This window comes from Hyposmocoma kahamanoa, unplaced genomic scaffold (genome assembly GCF_003589595.1).
Source record: "Hyposmocoma kahamanoa isolate Upper Pololo Valley unplaced genomic scaffold, ASM358959v1 62, whole genome shotgun sequence".
Classification (NCBI taxonomy): Eukaryota; Metazoa; Arthropoda; class Insecta; order Lepidoptera; family Cosmopterigidae; genus Hyposmocoma; species Hyposmocoma kahamanoa.
The window spans coordinates 12,820,838-12,841,266 of NW_020653850.1; the positions used below are offsets into that span (position 1 = coordinate 12,820,838).

The 20,429-nt window shown below is 36.3% G+C and overlaps 1 protein-coding gene across 1 annotated transcript; it reads right to left on the reverse strand.

Annotated features, from left to right (window-relative positions):
- Nucleotides 1-2,410: 2,410 nt before the first annotated feature.
- On the reverse strand, nt 2,411-9,104 carry LOC113229779 (intracellular protein transport protein USO1-like). Its single transcript, XM_026463461.1, has 5 exons — nt 9,021-9,104; nt 8,834-8,951; nt 7,516-7,651; nt 4,976-5,039; nt 2,411-2,569 (listed from the first exon to the last, which is right to left on the reverse strand). The coding sequence occupies exons 1-5, from the start codon at nt 9,102-9,104 to the stop codon at nt 2,411-2,413; spliced, it is 561 nt and encodes a 186-aa protein (XP_026319246.1).
- Between the last annotated feature and the right edge of the window lie 11,325 nt (nt 9,105-20,429).

The following is a 20,429-nucleotide window of genomic DNA, read 5'->3' on the forward strand; positions in this document are numbered from 1 at the left end:
AAAAAAAAAACCAAATATAAGCGCTTTAAATCTGGAAAAATAGTTTCTTTTCCTTTGTCTAACATTCGCGAAAACCTAAGAACTCTATAGGTGTTCTTATGCTAATGGTACTTAAAATGTAACACCCCGTGGGGACACTGCAACATTCTGAGGGCACTATGCCCTTACTTTACTAACTACATTATTAAAATAAAATTAGGAATAATTAGAATATAACTAAACAGAATTTTATGCAATATCAAGAATAAATATTAGTAATTCCTTTTACATTCAGGTCTCATTCCTGATACACTTATGTCTGGCTATTTGATGTAATATTTACAAATTATATACTTGGTAGTTCGCACAGTTTTAAAGTATTATTTTCTAAAAAGAATTATTTTGTAGAATAAAAATCTTTACTTCGAAGATAGCTCTTAAGATGGATAACGAAGTCTTTAAAACTATCTGCTGGAATGCATACATATATGGTGCGAAATATAGAGTTCTCAGGATTTCGTGTTTGTTGTTTATTGGATCGGATATGAAACTATTTTTTTCGGATTAAAATCGCTAATATTTATTTATTCAAATAAACCAACGTTTCGGGGTCTTTTCAGGTTTCATGGTGACAGCTGACCTGAGATGGTATTCGTCATCAAAACAGTTGTCTAATATTAATTTAACCACCTTATTCTGAAGTATTAGCAACAAAAATATTTAATTGTAATTTACGTCGTACCTTAGTTTTAATTTGCCAAGTGTGCTTGACAAAAAAATTGCGATTAGATCCTAAAAAATAGTGTCATTTCTAAAGTAATAGATTAGTCAAAAAGTCCGTACAGTATCAAAGCAAAAGTGAAAATTATAAAAAAATATTAAAATTTAATAAATTATTTATTGGCCGTAATATGGCCAATAAATAATTTTCTACAATCTTTTGCCATCTTTTAGGTAATTCTAGGGTTCCCCTTCCTTAAAAATTCCTGTCTTGTAAAATGCAGCTCCAAGTATTGTTTCTCTTTGTGATCAAAGTCGTGTCAAAGAATTTTGTAAAGATCAAAACGAGTAAAATCTCAAGGGGCTATGTCGGGTGGAACACGGTGGATGAGGTAACACATCCTAACCTAACTGCAATAGTTTTTGACGCTCAGATCTTTGGGATTTAAAGCTCTGAGTGGCACAGATGCCGTTATGGACAGGCGTGTAGCTTACCATCAGGAGCACGACTTGTTCGTCCTGTCACTTGATATTATAAAAAAAACTTATAGGAACGTAATACATTGACCTACCAATAACGGGATGACGAGTCTATCTATCTATGTATGTATCTAGTACGAAAACCACGAAAAAATGTCCGGAGTTAACCTATATAAACGTAGTGAGATGTAAAGAAATATAAAAAAACTAAAACATTATTAATTTAAAGGTACAAAAATTCACCGTAATCAGTGGAAACTTAACAAAAGGCACCAAATTTGGCTTATTGGGAAAATTACTTGGCCACAAAAGTAATTAATCAATATCGTCAATATTTACATATTGTCAATGTTGATTAATTTATATACAATTTATATGTTGAATTTTATACAAATTCATTTAAAGATGTAGTAAAGAATTGTGCAAATATACGTACAAATATTATAAATGTGAAAATAACTGTGTCTCTACGTGTACTATAAGAAACGTATTGATGTTTCGATTTTCTAGATTCCAACGGTTTTAGATTCCGGTTTATAACAAAACCGTTATGTTTCCGACATTTTTTGTTTATCAAAAATAAAAGATTAAGTAAGCGTAGATTAGTTTTGTAATATTTCTAAAAAATACAATTAATTGGAATTACGAAAATTCCAGCAAACGTTATTTCGGGAAATGTATTTTCGGAATTCTCATGGTAACCCCAAGCCGTAAAACGAGTACAACAATTTTTATTTATTACTAACATCTAACAAAAATATATTTTCAAGATAAGATTAAGATCAAAGGAACTCTATAGTTCTTAAATGTTCCAGTCGCTTGCGGTTCGAACAATTGAAATTGACGTACCATTACGTCTCTTACTGTCTTTTGCGCATGCGATTTGTAGGATAACGACAGTTAGCTTTTTGACTATTTTCTTTGCTTTTGTAATTTATATTTACGATTAATTTAAATATAAACATCTCTTATATGATAAGTACGGTAACCATAATATATCTACTACTTAATGAAAATATGATACACTGTCCTGTTTTTTCATTTTACTTGAGTAATTTTTATAAGTTTCTACTATACAATACGGCATGAAAGACGACTGTCTGTCGACCAAACGAAGACTGACACGCGATTGATGCTCTATTTGCGATTTAATGGCCTATATGTTCGGACACTTTTTAGCGCGGACCCGACGTCCATTTATTGGTAGTTCAATGACGTAACAAAACAGATCTTACACTATTTCAAAAAGATTTTCAGGTATATCACTTTTCAATTCTTCAAATTGTCTCCTTTTTTCTTCTACAGCAGACTTCTGATGTTTAAAATCGTTTTCAAGTTCGGATATCGTATTGTTTAATTTTTCGATTTGAGATAGCATTTCCTCTTCATTCTATTGGAAATAATGGTTCAAGTTATTTTAATATATGTAGTCATATATAAGTTAACATGTAAGCAATAATGAATAGTGGCAATTTTATACAATGATGTACTGAAAAATTTATTTATTTCACGATACTTTGCATAAGAGGAGTAAAATAACATACTGTAGAATGTTGCGATTCGTGTTTTTATACTACTACGAGACATAGCGTAAATCTGTAGCACAGATCAGTAACTACATTAACTATCAATTTCATGACGTAAACCTCAACAATGGAACGGATGTTCATAAAAAACCACCTTGAGTATAGCTTTAAATAGAAAAGATCTGAGGGGCACTGCCACTGCGCCCGTCACCCTCAGACATAAGTTGACAAGTCTCATGTGCCTGTGATTTCACCAGCACCCTTACCCTTCAAAACCGGAACACAGTAATGCTGACATTACTGCTTAGCGGCAGAAATGGGAATTTATGTTTTGTAAATACATTGATTGTTAACTTTTATCATATATAAATTACATAGCATAATTAGTTTTCTAAAATCACTCTTTGAAGATTGTGAAAAATGTTGTTTAAGATTGAATAGAAAATTATTATACTATCGCTTGGGTTTTCATTAATCTGTAAATAGTGTGCTCTTCAATACCAATATTGAATTATGAGTAATTCGGATTTTTACAACAATTTTCAAAAACTGAGTTAACAGGGTTTGGCAATGTATAAGCAAGGAAAACCAATCACATCAGCCGACTCGTTTGCTCCCGCTATTACATTAAAATGAATCCGTAGAGGCGAAGAACAAATCCATAGATGCTACAATCATTAATCTGCATAAACGCATTAAGTGTTGTACTAACGTAATGCTTACTACGTGTATGCCATTATGTTACGCGATGTTTTCCTTAGAGCTCACTCTAAGGAAAACATCGCGTAGCATAACGCTGCCAACAGATGGACTGCATCTCTGCAGTTAATGCGTGTATAGTCGATACGATAGTCCAAAAATGAAAATAGCCTTTGAAATAGAGAATATATGTATGTTTTTATGTTTGAAACAACTTGATCTTTAGTAGAGTACTTGAGGGTTTAATCAACTTAATGGTAAAACAAAAACATGGTTGGCGCAACTTTTGTCGAGGGCTTTATATCATTTGCTCTGATCTTATTTTTTTTGTCATGGCACCTTTGTTTATATAAACAAAGACAATTTTTATCACTAATTCCATCGCAGAGTATAGTCAGCGATTAAGGACGTGAATTTGTTGGCAAGTTAACATTGAGGATTTCGATAGCGACATGTTTATTTCCTTGATAAAAAGTAAAGTCAGCGTTTGGAATCATAAACGTTCTGAATACCTCCTGACATAAGCACGCTGCGATAACTGCTTGAAGTCAGCGTCGACTGCATATATCAGTTCTAAGAGTACCTAAATATCGACTTTGCGCATGCAGTCGGTGTAGTAACAGCCTAAGAGGTTATTAGTAGGTACATAGGGTAATTTTAAATATTAAAAAAGCTTGTTATAATAGACCCAGCACCTCTTTACAATATAAATGAAACTTTAACTACTTCGTCCAAATTTGCTAAAATGTTAGTTACTTCCTTTCCAAATTAAGCGACAGTATATATCTATTTTTTATTGTAAGCACCATACCTGATAATTAGTGCCCAACCATTCAACTAGCGAATAAATTGGTACGTTTTCACTCTTGTCAGGCCAGAAACGGTGAATTTATGTAAAATATAATTATATATCTGTAGGTGAGAGCTAAAGAGCCCAAATAGTAATTTTTACTACAGAGCGTTTTAAAAAGAGTGAGATTCGGAATCAGGCATTTAAAACATCTTAAGGTCAAATAAAATATGTTAAATAATAAATAACGCACACACTCAACATAGCCCCGCTAGGGAAACCCTGTGCCGCGGGTGCCATGGACACACACATAGACAACAACAAATTACAGCCAAACTCGCGAGAGAAATACATGTAGGCCATACAACAATTTCTCCCGGCCCGGGAATCGAACCTGGGACCTCTGCGTGGCAGTCCGCCATGGTAACCGTTCGGCCACAGAGGCAGTTAAATAAAAAATGAACGACGATAAAATTTTATGTCTTTTACCAATGCGTGATTTTTAGCATTCTAAAGCAATGTTTGTAATATCAAAGCGAGATTTAAATTCCTAAATATGGACTTAAAATCCTTTACCTTTCTCCTTATTTTATTATAATTATAAAATATATCTATATATATTTTATAATTATAATTAAATAAGGAGAGAATATATATAGATATATTTTATAATTATAATTAAATTTAATAAATTTTATCTATGCTTCAAACCTGCTTATGGAATATTATCAGAACTGGCCTAGTAAATTATTATTATGAGCGGTAATACGTGTCTACGTACATAATAAATTCGTGCATTTCTGAATCGCTCAGTTTTCTCCCGCAATGAGTCTTCGTATTTTCGGCTGCAAAAATACAAGTTATTTAGTACTCTATTTGATTCTTGGTTCATTGGGTAGCATAATATTTGAAATGCGTTGGTTTTGTACTGGAATAGACCTGATGGATAGAGGGGGGACTACGGGTTCCCCGGTAAGATCAAGGTAAGCCAGCTAATTTAGATTCAACGTCTTTGAGGTGGCAATCGTAAGTTGTGCAATGCAAGGAATTGGGTGTGCCAATAGCTCCGATACCTATCTGGAAAACAGGGAGGGTACCTACTGGAATGGGTACTGAACGTGCACCCAGGTCCGCTGCAAAGTCCCTGTTCTTGAACAGGTTATAGTGTCCTTCCCGTATAACCAAGAGGTTGATAGGGAGGTTCGCTATAAACAAAACTTATGTAGAAATATACGGGATTAGCCCCAGAACAAACACCAATTTCACAAGTACGATATTTATATTAAGTATATTAGTTTGAACTCCAAATCCTACATAGGTAGGTGAACCTTATCACACTTAGCAAATATAATATGTGACAGCCTTTATCAGCTCTCCACGGTTCAATGCTTTTTTTCCGATATGAATGTAGGTACTTAAAAGACTAGCTATGTTTTGAAACATTCAAAATCAGCTAACTGAGATGGTAAAGTCATTAACCAGGAACATTCCCGCACGACGTACAATTCCTTTGCTGTACATTTGGCAACACCCTGGGCAACAATCAGCGAGTACCTTACGTCGATTGGCAAATCCTTTCACCACGATGGCAAGCATTACAGACAGTGTATGCCAATGATATTGTACTTGTGTGTATACCATCGATACGATAAGAAGATCGCGTTAACCTAAGAATTTGAAAAATATAAATATTTTGTGAAATAAATTTGTAGTGATTTACCAATAACTATTTATTAACTATCATGTAGAGGTAGGTAAGGTTTGCCTTTATTGTGCAGGTGAGCGTTGACAGAAAACAAACAAACTTCCCAAACAATGCCAGCAAATTGGAAAACGTAACAAAAACGTTGGTCAACAATTGCTGCTTGCTTCTAATCAAAACGTTTGTGACAATAAATATTAAGTTTCAACCTTTGGATACAATACGTAGGGCAAGTGTGTAGTAGATAAAAACACTTTTTAATCCAAAATACATGAAAATAGAAACTAGCTAATTTTTCATTATTATAACTACTATTCAGACCGTCCAGAATAGTCCGGGAAAAAGCCTAGCATTTGCGACAAAATCCGGACTTTTCGGTAACAAAATAAAATCTAAAATCTGTATCTCACACGGCAGCTCAGCTAAGCAAGCGCCCGGGCAACCAAATTTTTGTCGAGTTTTATTCACATCTTACAAAATGGTTTGATATGATTATTCCTTATTCAAATTCATCTACAAAAATCCACTAAACCGTCATTTCAAGGTGTCTAAGAGCTCCGTACGCGTGAGTAGATAAAAAGGGAGTACGGTGGGGAAGCCCTCATTATCCAGCGCAGTAAGTGAGAGTCTACACTATTGCGAGGTGGATACTTTACTTTTTATTCTGAAAGTTGTTAACCTAAGAGCGGTTACATATGGCGACTTTTAGCATCGACGCAAACGTGATGCAAGCGCGCGACTGCATCGATACAAACGCGCGATTGCATCGCTACACCTGGGATTTATAGGCGATTCCATCGATGCAAATCGCAAGTGTAGCGATGGAATTGCGTGTTTAACGAAAGCGCGTTTGCATCGCTGCTAAAAGTCGCCGTGTGTAACTACTCTAAGCCGGAAAATCTGGACGTAATTCGGACAAAATCCGTGCAGAGGGTAACCCTAGTCCAGGAACAATTTAAAAATGATTGTTTTAGAGATTGTTGCTGCTGGGAATCAAACTCGCGATCTTCTAAGCTAGCGCCCACAGTGTTGAACCACCGAGGTCGTCACATTATAGACAACATTGTAATCTCATGAGACTATTTTCAAAGGTTCGCGAGTACTCTAGCGCGTTGGGTGACTTGGTGTCCTATAAAAAATATGTTTTTTTTTGTGTTGAAACACAGTCGTATTAAGCTCAAAAAGCAGCAGTTCCAATAAAAAAATATTTTCTCTTTACTCGTGGCCAAATATATCTTGGTAGTTCTGATATTAAATTTACATTACAGCCGTCCTTATGATAAACAACGTTATTGAAATTTTTATCGAAATTGAGATATTAACATATCTGGAATCAGCAAAACAAGATCTACAACCGCCTATAAGCAGTTTTTTTATATCTTATTTAGTTTCAGTTTTATTGTTAAGGCAATTCAGCGTAATTGACATTTTTCAAAGACATAAAAATTTTGGTTCCAACAGGTACCTCGAAAGTTACCAAAATGCAAATGCGTTGTTTATGACAAGTAGGGCAGAGTAGGTACGTAAACAATATTAGCTACAATGTAAAATTTACGCTTGGTTGGGCAGAAAGATAGGTATAAGAGTTTCAACGTGACTCACAAAGAATTATTACTTACATGTGAAGTTCCATATCCTTATGTTCTTGCTCTAATGAAACTTCCATTTCGCTGCGTTCTTCGAGCGCCGACTCCAATGCCTTAGATAGCGCCTCACTTTGCATTTTTAAATGCGTCCGTTTTGCGGCTAACCTTCCTGAAAGAATATTAGAAAATTCTAGAAATTCATTATAACGTCTCACAGTTTATGGTGAAACTACTGGCATGTGGGGCTTGTCAATTTTGCTTGTCAGGGTGACGGGTGCAGTGACAGCGCCTCTCAGATTTTATGATTTAAAGCTCTGGGTGGTACTGCAACTGTTATGGGCAGGCATGTCGCTTATCACCAGGCGCACGACTTGTTCGTCCCGTCACTTGATATTATAAAAAAGTTTCTTGTATAGTTTAGATATAATCACAAAGGACTTGCGAACTAAGGTATCGATGATTTATTGAATATCATGATGTTTTACTACCATAATATTCACATATTTTTTGTGAAAATACTCCCCCAGTCTGTTACTATTATTGATGCAAATATTGGCCTCGGTACGGCAACAGACGCTGGTACGGTTCCTATCAGAGCGAAGAAATTTTTCTTTGTGTTATTTGATCTTTGTGTCAATAATAATAGCGATTATTTTATTTATTCTTCCTGGTGGTAACTTTTATGATTACGATGAGAAACGGTTGAGTAGATTTGACGAGAAGGAAGCAAGTCGTACCCAAAGGCTATTTATGCCTATTTTATCGTCGACATTCAGTCCACTCATAAATCGAGCTCCAATTTTATGGACGACTGAGTACCTATACCAGAATTGTTATAATATAATTAAGTATGGCTGCCAATATGTAATAAGTTTTGCTTTCCAATTATTTCATGGAAATGTTTTTAGCTTTGTAGTTTGTAGCCTTAAGTAAATTAGGTACTCATTGTTGTATAGCGGGTTCTTATGACGTCTTTGTTAAGAAGACACGTCTGTCTTCTGCGTCTTCATGCGTCCATGGGTTAAGATTTATAAAACGAAATTTTACTCCGACTCAGCAAAGATGGGGACGTTATAATTTACGAAGTAAACTTAAAGTTTAATTTAATTTGCTGCTTAAGTTTAGACAAAGTTCGTTTTGTAAATAAGAAAAATTTGCAATTCTCGCCATTTTTGCTTAGTCGAAGTCAAAGCTCGTTTTATAAATCCAGCCGTAGTTAAAAGTATTAAACAATAAAATAGACTCACACTGCATTAAAAACATGCAATAACTAGGAAATAAAGTTTTCATCTAGTTTTAAAAACTAGATGAAAACAAAAATTGATTCTAACGTAGAATAAGCAGAGCTTACCGTTTTCCTGGTTAAGGTTCTCAATGTCAAGGCTCAAAACGCGCGAAATACGCACAGCATTCAACGTGTCTCGGAATTTTTGGTCATTCTCCGCATCCAAATCAGGCAACGAGGAATGCTGGGAAAAGGTTAAACGTGAATAGATTTACGCGTAAACTATGTTTAATAACACAAACGGTACACTCACTTGTAAAACCAATTCATTTTCTATTTCATCAAGAGTGGATTTCAACAAACAAATTTCTATTTGACTCTTTTCCGTAGAAAACATTTTATCGCATTAGCAACACGAATTATTTATTCACTTTCTATTTTATTCCCGTCACAAACAGATTTTTTTCTGATAATTAGTGCAAGAAGACGTGAAAATTAAATTAAGTCATTTGTTTTTTGTAAAAAAACGCGCGAATATGGATTTTTTTAAAGCAAAGGCAATGTTGTTTTTTATTCAGCCTCCTAATCTTGTAATTAGGTTCTTTTTTTTATTTCATTGGTGAGTCAGGGGCGAATAATTGATTTATTGAGTATGCAAAAAATAAGACGTCGAAAATAAACTTAGGTAAGAGTCTAACGTTATATTACCAAAGTCGTTATTCTTACTCGTATATAAACTGAATCTATTAGATAACAATGTGGTATATATGCCATTCGGCAAATTGGAATTCTGGTCGAAGACAAAGGAACAATCAGTTGCATAAATTGATCGTACTACGTACATACAGTACTTGGGGGATGTCTACCATAATAATAATAAACTGAGATATGCTATTTGTCATATAACTTTACGTTCTAGTTATTACATTGATATGACGAGTGTTAAATGTAACATATCGGTTGAGGTTATGTTACATTTGTCAGTCGCTTCACCATTTTAGCCTTAAGTGTGAGGTGTTAGGCAGGTGAAATTCAGGTAAACAGATGTAAGTTTATGGCGTGCTGCGAATGTTATTATGTCACGTACAAAATTTGCATAAATAACCCTAAATGTGAAACTTCTGAGGTGAGATAGTGTTGAATTAAAGTAAAGTGTCGTAAGTGTTTACAGTGGTTTTTATTAACAATATAAGATGTTATTTATGTATCCAGATAGGTTCCCTTCGTGGAGGTCAATCATAATAACCTAGTTTGCTCCACAATGTATGCCAGCCCTCTTTGGGTTATTAACATAATGTCTGGGATCAACGAAAATGAGATATACCACCTTCACTGTTCGGTTTTTAACATCTTATTTAGTTTCAGTTTTATTGTTAAGCGAAATCGGCATAAGTTACATTTCTTTAGGTGACATCATTTTGAAAGTTATCGAAATCATTGCACCTAAATAAGTCACAATGTTGCTATAGCTGTTGGTATGCCAAATGATTTAAAAAAAAATGCAAATGCAAATGAGCTAGTTATAACAAGGAGAGTAGAGAGTATGATGTCCAAAATGTATGTCTTCTTATATTAGGTATCTAGGAGATAAAATTGTATTCATAGTTCCCGAATTTTATTGTCACCGATTTTTTTTATAATACCTAGTGAAGGGACGAACAAGTCGTGCGCCTGATGGTAAGCGACATGCCTGTGCGTAACAGTTGTAGTACCGCTCAGAGCTTTAAATAGCAAACATCTGAGGGGCACTGCTACAGCGCCCGTCACCCTGAGACATAAGTTGACAAGTCCCATAGGCCTGTAGTTTCACTAGCACCCTTAACCTTCAAAACCGGAACGCTGTTAATGGTCACATTACTGATGGTAAGCGACATGCCTGTGCATAACAGTTGTAGTACCGCTCAGAGCTTGAAATAGCAAACATCTGAGGGGCACTGCTACAGCGCCCGTCGCCCTGAGACATAAGTTGACAAGTCCCATAGGCTTGTAGTTTCACTAGCACCCTTAACCTTCAAATTCAGAACGCTGTTAATGGTCACATTACTATGGTAAGCGACATGCTTGTGCATAACAGTTGTAGTATCGCTCAGAGCTTTAAATAGCAAACATCTGAGGGTCACTGCTACAGCGCCCGTCACTCTGAGACATAAGTTGACAAGTCCCATAGGCCTGTAGTTACACTAGCACCCTTAACCTTCAAAACCGGAACGCTGTTAATGGTCACATTACTGCTTGGCGGCAGAAATAGGCAAGGTGACAGTACTTCCCTGGACGAACTCTTTTACAAGGAGCTCTACTGCTATTTAAATTTGTTAACATGCCGTCATCCAAGTAGGTAGGAATAGTGTTAATCCTATGCAACACTCTAACTCTCACACTGTAGTCTTTCCAACTGCTCTAATTATTATAGTTTAACCGTATTTTCTTAATTTACCTAAATTTTCTTTGATTACTTACGTTTGTTTAAGTATACGGTTCTATGAGGTTGACTAATTGTTACGTTGTAGTGTCTTGGTTTAAATATTAGTTCTAGACCGACACACAGGGTAGGCTAAACAGATTGACTGCATGTTTGCTGTTAATGCGTGAAATCGTAATCAAGTTACGTAAACAACAATCGTGGTCTCGGCTGCATGAAGTTGGTTTCGATTGCAAGCAGTTCCGGAGGTCCACCACGTGCCGCTGAATATTGCGATAACTATGAACAAAATTCCATTCAACCGGCGCCTCAGATAAACATAGCAACAATAACAACGAACACGCTTTCAATGTCAGTAGACCATTTCGAAATTTTAAAAAAGCTAACTTTATGGAACTCTATATGCAATTGTCGTGTATTGACTGGGCACCGGTCTGTTTGTCTTCTGATACCAATGAAGCAGTTAAGGTTTTCTATAATTTAATTTATGATAAACTAAACTCTACCGTGCCCTATAAGACGAACTATAAGTATTATAAATTATCTAATTATCCCGCATGGTACAGCCCAGAGCTGATTAGCCTAATAAAATTGAAAAAATATTATCACACAATATATAAAATTACTAATTACGGATTATATTACGCCTATTTTTATTATTATCGGAAACAGTGCAAACAGTTGACTATTATATGTGACCGCGCTCACATGAATAAAATAGAAAATAATATTAAGTGTGACGCGGGAGCATTTTGGTATCATATAAAGGCAAACAGACAATCAAACGACCCGTCTACGTTCGGTGGGTCCAGCTCGCAGGATGTAGCTGACGAATTTGCGACGTTCTTTAAAAGCGTATACTTAACATCGACACCCTTATTGAATCCTAATGATGCTTTCGATGCGGTAGCTGCTTTACCCTCCACATCGTCACGGTGGTTGACCGATCTACATATTGCGATGAGCCTAGTAACAGAATCTGATGTTTGCTCTGCAATGAAACAATTAAAGCCTAAATTGACCCAAGGCCCTGACGGTATTCCACAGGTAATAGTTAGGGATTGCAGGGAAGTATTTTCAAGTCCCCTAGTTCACATTATTAATTTGTCCTTAAAACAAAATACATATCCTAGTCTCTGGAAAACTTCAAAAGTTATACCTATACATAAATCAGGATTAAAATCTGAAATAAAGAATTATCGTGCAGTGGCTGTGTTATCCGTCTTCGCAAAGGTTATGGAAACCGTTTTGTACAGGTCAATTTATAATCAACTTAGGGGGTGGTTCTGTGACCAACAGCACGGATTTTTGCCAGGCCGCTCTACCGCTTCCAATTTGATCAATATCACCACCACCATTGCTAATGAGTTGGACTCTAGAAAGCAGGTCGACGTAGCTTACCTGGATTTCCAGAAAGCTTTCGATCGAATTGACTGTGACGTTCTACTTCAGAAATTAATCTTTACCGGTTTCTCTAAAAAATTAGCCACATTTTTTGCTGACTATTTTACCGGCCGTCAGCAGTACGTATGTTACAACCGTTGTCAATCCACACTCTACACAGTAAACTCAGGTGTGGGCCAGGGAAGTTGCCTGGGACCGCTCATGTTCTTAATTGTGGTTAACGACTTACCACAAACTATCCAGCATAGCAAGTGCCTTATGTTCGCAGATGATGTGAAATTGGCTCTAACTATTAGGTCCGAAGCTGACTGTGAGCTTCTCCAAAAAGATATAGACAACGTACTTAAATGGGGTGGTGATAACAGTTTAACCTTAAATGCCGACAAATGCACCATTATGTCATTTGCTCGAACTCGCAAACAAATAGGCAATGTCTACAAAATAAAAGACTCTCAGATCAGTAGGGCTACATCTGTCAAGGATTTAGGTGCTTGGTTCGATACTAAGCTGAATTTTGGTGAACATATCTCAAAATTAAGTAAATCTTCACGTAAATGTCTAGGTTTCATCTTAAGACAATCAAAGTCCTTCAAAGATAACCGCACATCTTGCCTTTTATTTAATGCTTTCGTTCGTAGTAAGTTGGAAAGTAATAGCATAATTTGGAATCCCGTTCATCACAACCACATATTGGCCTTAGAAAAAATTCAAAAATCATTTGTCCGTAATCTCTATAAAAGAACATATGGTTATTACCCCCTGCTTTATCCCACTACCTTCATCTTGGGTATGGTCAACTACAGAACATTGGAAGTGAGACGCAATTTGGCTCTGGTGACTTATGTATTTCGTTTAATCCGTGGAATCTCGTATAACTCGGAAATGTTGTCGATGATAGGTTTTCTGGTGCCCAGAGCTAATTTGGTGCGAACTCACAGAAAGACTTTATTTGCAGTGCATGCTACACGATCAAAGATAAGTGAGTTGGCCCCACTCCCAAGAGCGCTTAAATATCTTAACCAGATGCTTCTCTTTGACTCCTCATTGGATATATTTACATGCTCGGAGCATGGATTCGTAGTTTTCGCGGGACGGTATCTTGAAACTTTGACCGGAGACAGCAGTATTGTGTAACTTGAGATAAATTGACTCATTGGTAATGATACTTTGTTCCATTTTACAGTAAAATAAATAGGATAATAATAATGTTATTGCAATGTAATTGATTCTATATAGGTAATTATTCAATTTTGTTTAATTTATTAGTTCATTGTGTTTTTTAATTCTATTATTTTTGTATAAATATTTAAATACCACCTATTTTTCTACTTGCTATTGCGTTTGGATATCTATCTGTAAGCAATATGTAAATAAATAAATAAATAAATAAATAAATTTACAATGAGCTTTTCGGTAAAGGAAAATACCACGAGGAAACGTGGCACACACAGCACACATCTCTAAAACTTATTTAATGATGTGTATGAGAAAAGTATATTATGATGACGCCCTCTTAAGATATAGCTGCGCGTTCGACTTCTTCAGTATTACACTGACTAACTAACACTTCTATACGAATGTGAGACATGGACAATGAAAAACATAACAGGAAAAATAGAGGTATTCGAAATGTGGGCCTATAAAAGAATGGTGTACCTATACTTCATAAACTCAGAAAGTCACCAATGATTGAGTTCTACGATTAGTTGGACGGAAACTAACGTTTTTGCAAACCATTAAATGGCGCAAAGTCGCGTAACTGGACCATGTTCTGACGATGATGGGAAAAGTAAAACGTATTTGAATGTATGTATAAAGAAGAAGTGTCAACAGTTAATGCGTGAAGTCGTTATCCAAGACCTCGACTGCATGAAGTTGGTAACTAAACTAAAAATTACTTTTTTAATAATATGTTAAATAGTTATATCGTGAAATCTGTGACCTATTTATTCCAAACGATATAAAACGTACCTAATATCGGAGAACGTGATTCATGTTAGGCACCCATACTTACTTGTTTTAGGCCCTTATTATTTCCACAAAAGCATCAAGAATTTAGTTTGCTAAAATTAAATTACCCACGTGCATGTGGTTATCTACACTGCGACTCTTGTGCTTATTACCTATGCGGGCGCTAATGGGCATTGTAAGTTTCAGATTACATCGAAATGCGCCTGGTTATACGTACATTTCGCAGAAATTATTATCGCTGAATAAGACGCTTACTGTACAGTAATTAAGCAACAATTATGATATTTTTAAACCAAATAATCTTAAATTATAAAGAAATCTAGACATACTAGATTTTTGTGTTGGTACTGCTGATATCTGAAAAAAAAAAATCATGTTCAAAACAACAAAAAAACAGAGAGGTACTTTAAAATTAAAATTAAATTAGGAACGCGAGAAAAGTTGTCAGTTGCGTCTTTGTCGGTGTCGATTTAAAATTGAAAGTTAAGTAGCTGACAAAGCAAAATAACATTTTTATATGACATGAATAATCGATGCTTCATTCTTTTGAAATTTGTAGGTTGCCCGCTGTTTGGTGTTTTATCATAGATAAAAATTAAAATAAATTATTTTCTGAAAAATACTTTGGTTGGAAAGATAATAAATTTGAGTCAGACTTAGTACTTTGTCGATTTAACATTTATTGTTATAATTACACTTTATTCGCTTACTTATTTAGTATATAAATAGTATATGTATAGCAGGGTTTCCTTTTTTCAAGAATCTACTTTCCACAACTGGTAGGTATCAACTTTAGTTGTTTATCGCGTTTGTGACCCGGTGTAAAGTTACGAATTTTTCCGTATCAACGCTTATACATCTTCATACCTAAACTTTCCCAACTTTAGACAACTTTTGCTAAAATTGCCTGACGCTTATGAATACCATATTATGAGAAAAAAGAAAAAAGAAAAAAAATTAAAATGTGTATGTAAGGTTTATTTCAGATAATATTTTATTATTTTTGACTGACTGGAAGTTTCCCATTGAAAACCAAAGTTCTATGTAGTTAAGTGCATGATTATATCCTTTTTTGTTAATGATACCATGAGAGGGGAAGAACACGTCGTGCGCCTGGTGGTAAGCGACACGCCTGTCCATAGCAGTTGCAGTCACCCTGAGACATAAGTTGACAAGTCTTATATGGCTGTAATTTCACCAGCACCCTTACCCTTCAAAACCGAAACGAAGTAATGCTTACGTTACTGCTTGGCGGTAGAAATATGTAGGTTAAGGTGACAGTACATTCCTGGAACTCTTTCACAAGGAGCTCTATTTCTACTAAAACCATGCCTTACGGTATGATTGCTATATGGAACCAGTCTGAAACAAGCAACATTCAGTTTTCTTTGTTAGCTTAAGTATAAACAACTGAAAATGAAACACGATGAGATGAAAACTTCATTGTTCGAATCAAGTACTCGTCCAACTAATGTAATCGTTTGCAGTGCTTGCTTTCAAAACGTTAAACTTGTTAGAAGGAACATAGATATATCCTTGGCAACGTTTTGAGGAATTGAATCTCTTTGTAGTAACCCTTCAAAGGGCGATTAGTGTGGACCTACGTGTGGGTTGACATTAATGCCTCTATAATACTAATCCTTTTGCTACTCATTTGTTAAGAAGTTTTTCCTTCTTGCTAGGTAGGTATGCCAAGAATAGTCATAAAAATTATACCCATTAATAGAAGCAAATTTCGCTCTTACATTTTTAGAAATCGCACATTCGTTCCTTTTTCAATTCGATTTATCTGTAAAGTGCTTGACAACAGTGAATATTTTATAAAAATACGAGAAACCAAACAGTATGTCCTTAGAGTATCTGAACCCTAAATTTTTTTTTATTAAAAAATGTAAATCCGTAACGGCTTTAGTACGTCTGGATCATCATGTTCGCGATTCGGGTTCAAATTAAATTGATCTTGCTTAATGCTCACAAGTGCATGTGCCATTTGTGTTGGTAGGTATATTGACGGTGAAATAGACAAATACAATAGTAGTTGTTTCAAAGTAAAAGTCATCATCATCCTATTTAAGAGCAAGGTTTTTGTCGTTGTAGCCTCCTCCACTCCTCACGGTTCATAGCCAGCTCCCTGACCTCCTCATATCTGCTCATTTTGATTTTCTCTATTTGTTCACTAAACGCCATTCTTGGTCTTCCTCTCCTTCAACAAACCACGTGCCTAATTTGCAAGGATTTCGCATGATGACCGGTTCAGACTCGCGTTTGCCCCTATCGGTCTCAGACCGCCACGGGGCATGGCGTGGCGAAGGTGCTTGACAACGGGTTTCCACAAGACGAACCTGACATGTGTAGAATTGCGTCATTTCATTCAAAATTCAAGAAAAATATGCCGTCGTGTGTATTTAGAAAATGCATTACCATGTTAAAGTAAATAAAACACAAGGAATCACATACCACGAGTAATTTAGTAAAAATATTTACGTTATTGCTATATTTTATTTATATTTTAGTTTGTTTTTATAAATTACAGTTGCCAATTGAAGATAGAGATAGTATTTTTTGTCTATAGCGAGAGCGATAAAGACGCATGAACTCCGGTCATAGATTAGGTATATTAATAAGTGCAGGTACGAACATTGTAGGCAGTAAGTAAAGTCATCGATTTGGTAGGTTGTATTGAAGTTGGAAAACTTATTTATAGAAATTTGTTACGCGTTTATGGTATCTTACATTAAACAATCATTTCTTGTCTGGTATATGAAAAACACAGAATTAAAAAAAAAACCAAATAATATAGGTATTCGCAAATTTACTTGCCTAAAACATCAACAAAACTCTTAATTTTTTTTTAGCGCAGATTTATTTTTGTATTCAGGATGGACATGAACGTACTTTGTGTGAAGTAAAGTCGGGAAGTAAGTAAGGCACGCAATATGTCTTTGATTGAAATTAATTTGTGAAATCAAATTTTCTGGAACGTTTAATCCACGTCTAAAGACTTTATACATTCTACGCATTTCAAAATGTTTTCCAATTTTTTTTGCAGTCTAACCTGAAATATAGCCCACTATCTGTTTGACATCACTCGCTAAAGTTTCAGTGTCAAGCACTTCAGCAAATTATCAACATTATTTTTTGATATCTTGTCACTAATCGTTGTGAGATCATTTTCAGGTCGATCTTTAGATGTTTTTAGCATCGAATTCATCGTCGTCAATTGGTACTCATTTGTTAGAAAACTAATGTTTTAATGTAATTAACGTTTAATGGCAAAATTAGCAATTTATTAAACTTAATTTAAATGATAGGATCGTTGTGGTGACCCTTGGGTGAGGTCTATGTCTAGCAGTGGAGGTCTTTCAGCTGAAATTATGATGAAGTTGAAAGGATAGAGGCATAACAAACAAATCTACTTATTACCTTAGAAATAGCATTGTTCCAAAGTAAATGATTCTATTTGACTTAGAAATATTTTTCACGTTTGTTTGATAACAAAATAAATTTGGTTTTCCTTTTCTATTATATTTACTTACTGCCTTCGTTTCAGAATGTTCACCTGTATAAAAAAATCATAATTGTAATCATCTACGGCCTAGCAAATCAAATGACGCACGATTTTTAAATAAATGTTCTATCGCACCCCTCAGGGAAGAATGGCATAAGTGGAGTTACGTCAAAAATGCTTATTGCTCCATTATATACACAAAAATACAATTCACATCCTTTGCAAAACTAGTTACTCTATAAAAATTGGAAAGGACGTGGATTATATTTTTCTGTATCTAATGGAGCAATAAACGTTTTTGACGTAACTCCACTTATGCTATTCTTCCATGAGGGGTCCGAATGTTTACAAATCACAAACGGCGATTTCTATGATTTATCTTGTTTAAAAGACCATTAAGGTACAATATATGACAGCAATGACATTTTAACATAGTGAATATTAATTAGTATGTAACAAAACATTGCATAATTAAGTCATCTTATACGTTTCAAAAGACTGCTTTTAAGTTAATGGACATAAATACTGGAAGAATTTGTTGGTACAAACACATCTAGTTTGCGAAAAAAAAACAAACAGCCGAAAGTGAATTAAAATTATCGCCAATCGTTCTTAAAAAAGAATTTAGGAGATGAGTTTTCTATATATAACATTATTTGTTTATGGGGATGAATTTCCTATTTATGATATTTTTCGTACAATTAAATCATCTTTCGTGCACACTAAATATAAATGCTTTGCTACTATGAGGATTAGAACAGATTTGCGATTGTGTTTTGTTATTAAATTAAGTAAATAAGTAAGATCGCAGCTGAAAGTGTGTTTTAAAGCAAATATATATATCAGCAATATCGCTTAGCGCCATGGCTAACAAGTTTATTTGCTAGAGAAGTTTTATTAGGCGTTCAAGTTCATAGTAATAAAATAGTATTATTCTTTGTTATAGAATTTCGCGAAATGCAATATTAAAATACAAATCATTTGTAAACTTTTAAAAAATGGACACAAACTATTAATACCGTAGTCATACAAAATAATGAAAACTAACCGTACTCATACCAAATAATTACAATTATCATGAATTTTGATTTCTGGCTAACTGAATTCCTCAATTACGGCTATTTAGACTATTAAAGCCATTGTCACTTCTATGTTAATTTTTTCAAATTACGTGGAAAATCAGGCGAAAGGGCTGCATTGGAAAATATCAGTCCCTAATGACACGGAAAAAACTTTTCGGGGTTCCAGAATACAAAGCAGAACGCCTTGCTGTATTTTCAAATCAAAATACATTTATGTATCCACAATGGCACTTGTCGGAATAATAAGAAATAAATAATATGTTGTTTCAGGTAACCAAACTCGAATTTTTTTTCAGAAATAACGTTTGTTCGCATTTTCATTACATCAAAAACCGAATTATAACGAAACAGTTGTTCTTTCAGGATATGTTGTTTATCACAAAGACACGATTAGGTTCGGTTAGATTAGGTTAAGTTCCCCCCCGAAGGGGTTCCCGCCTTGTCGTGGCGGGGGGGCTCTAGTAGCCGTGGTCGATTTCATTCCACGGTGAAGCTAAGAGGAACCCACGGGGTCGGCCGATGGTGGTAGACTGGCCCGAGAAGGAGGGCGTTCCGCGCGTGGCTCGCCTGGTCAACGGGACCGCGCGGATGAGCGAGGAGGAGTCGCGGGGGGAGAGACGTGTCGGTGTGTCGTTGCCGCTCGTCCTGTCCTCCGCGACCCTGGCGGGGCTGCACCGCTTTCAATGATGCAGTGGCGGCGGGGCCGCGGGGAAAGAGACGTGTCGGTGTGTCGTTGCTGCTCGTCCTATCCTCCGCGGCCGAACGTGGGCGGTTGGCCCGTGGTGGGCGCTCCAAGGAACTCTCTTCGGAGTCCGCGCGGAAGCGCGTTAGGTGTTGCGGCGGAACCTGCCATCAGATCCGCCGCGGGGGCTGGGGGAGCAGCCACTGAACTTCACAGTTGAGTGGATGCTGTCCTGGCCCCCCAAGGCCCCTGGGTAGCCGACTCGGGGGAGTTCGTTGCCCAGCATAAAGGGGCCCGGGATGGAAGGCTCGTCTGGTGTTCGGCGAGCCTCACATTCGGAGTCGGGGGACCGATGTGTCTCCCTTCTCGGGAAGGGGCTGCGCAGGGCGCGGCCAGCCGCTGGTGCGGGCGCGGACGAGTGCAACAGCGTACCCGTGCCCCCACCTACAGCGGAGAGGAGGAACACTCCGGGGGTTTAGTGCGGTCGGGCTGCTCCCCTTCAGGGTTCAGCCCAGGCCCACATAACCCCGGCTCTGCCCCCGCGGGGCCGGGGTATCTGTAAGCAGATTCCTCCGGATTAACAAAAAAATAAATAAAAAAGGTTAGGTTAAGTTATGTGTGTTGTGGTCGCGAGATGGCGGCGTATGTGTTCCACG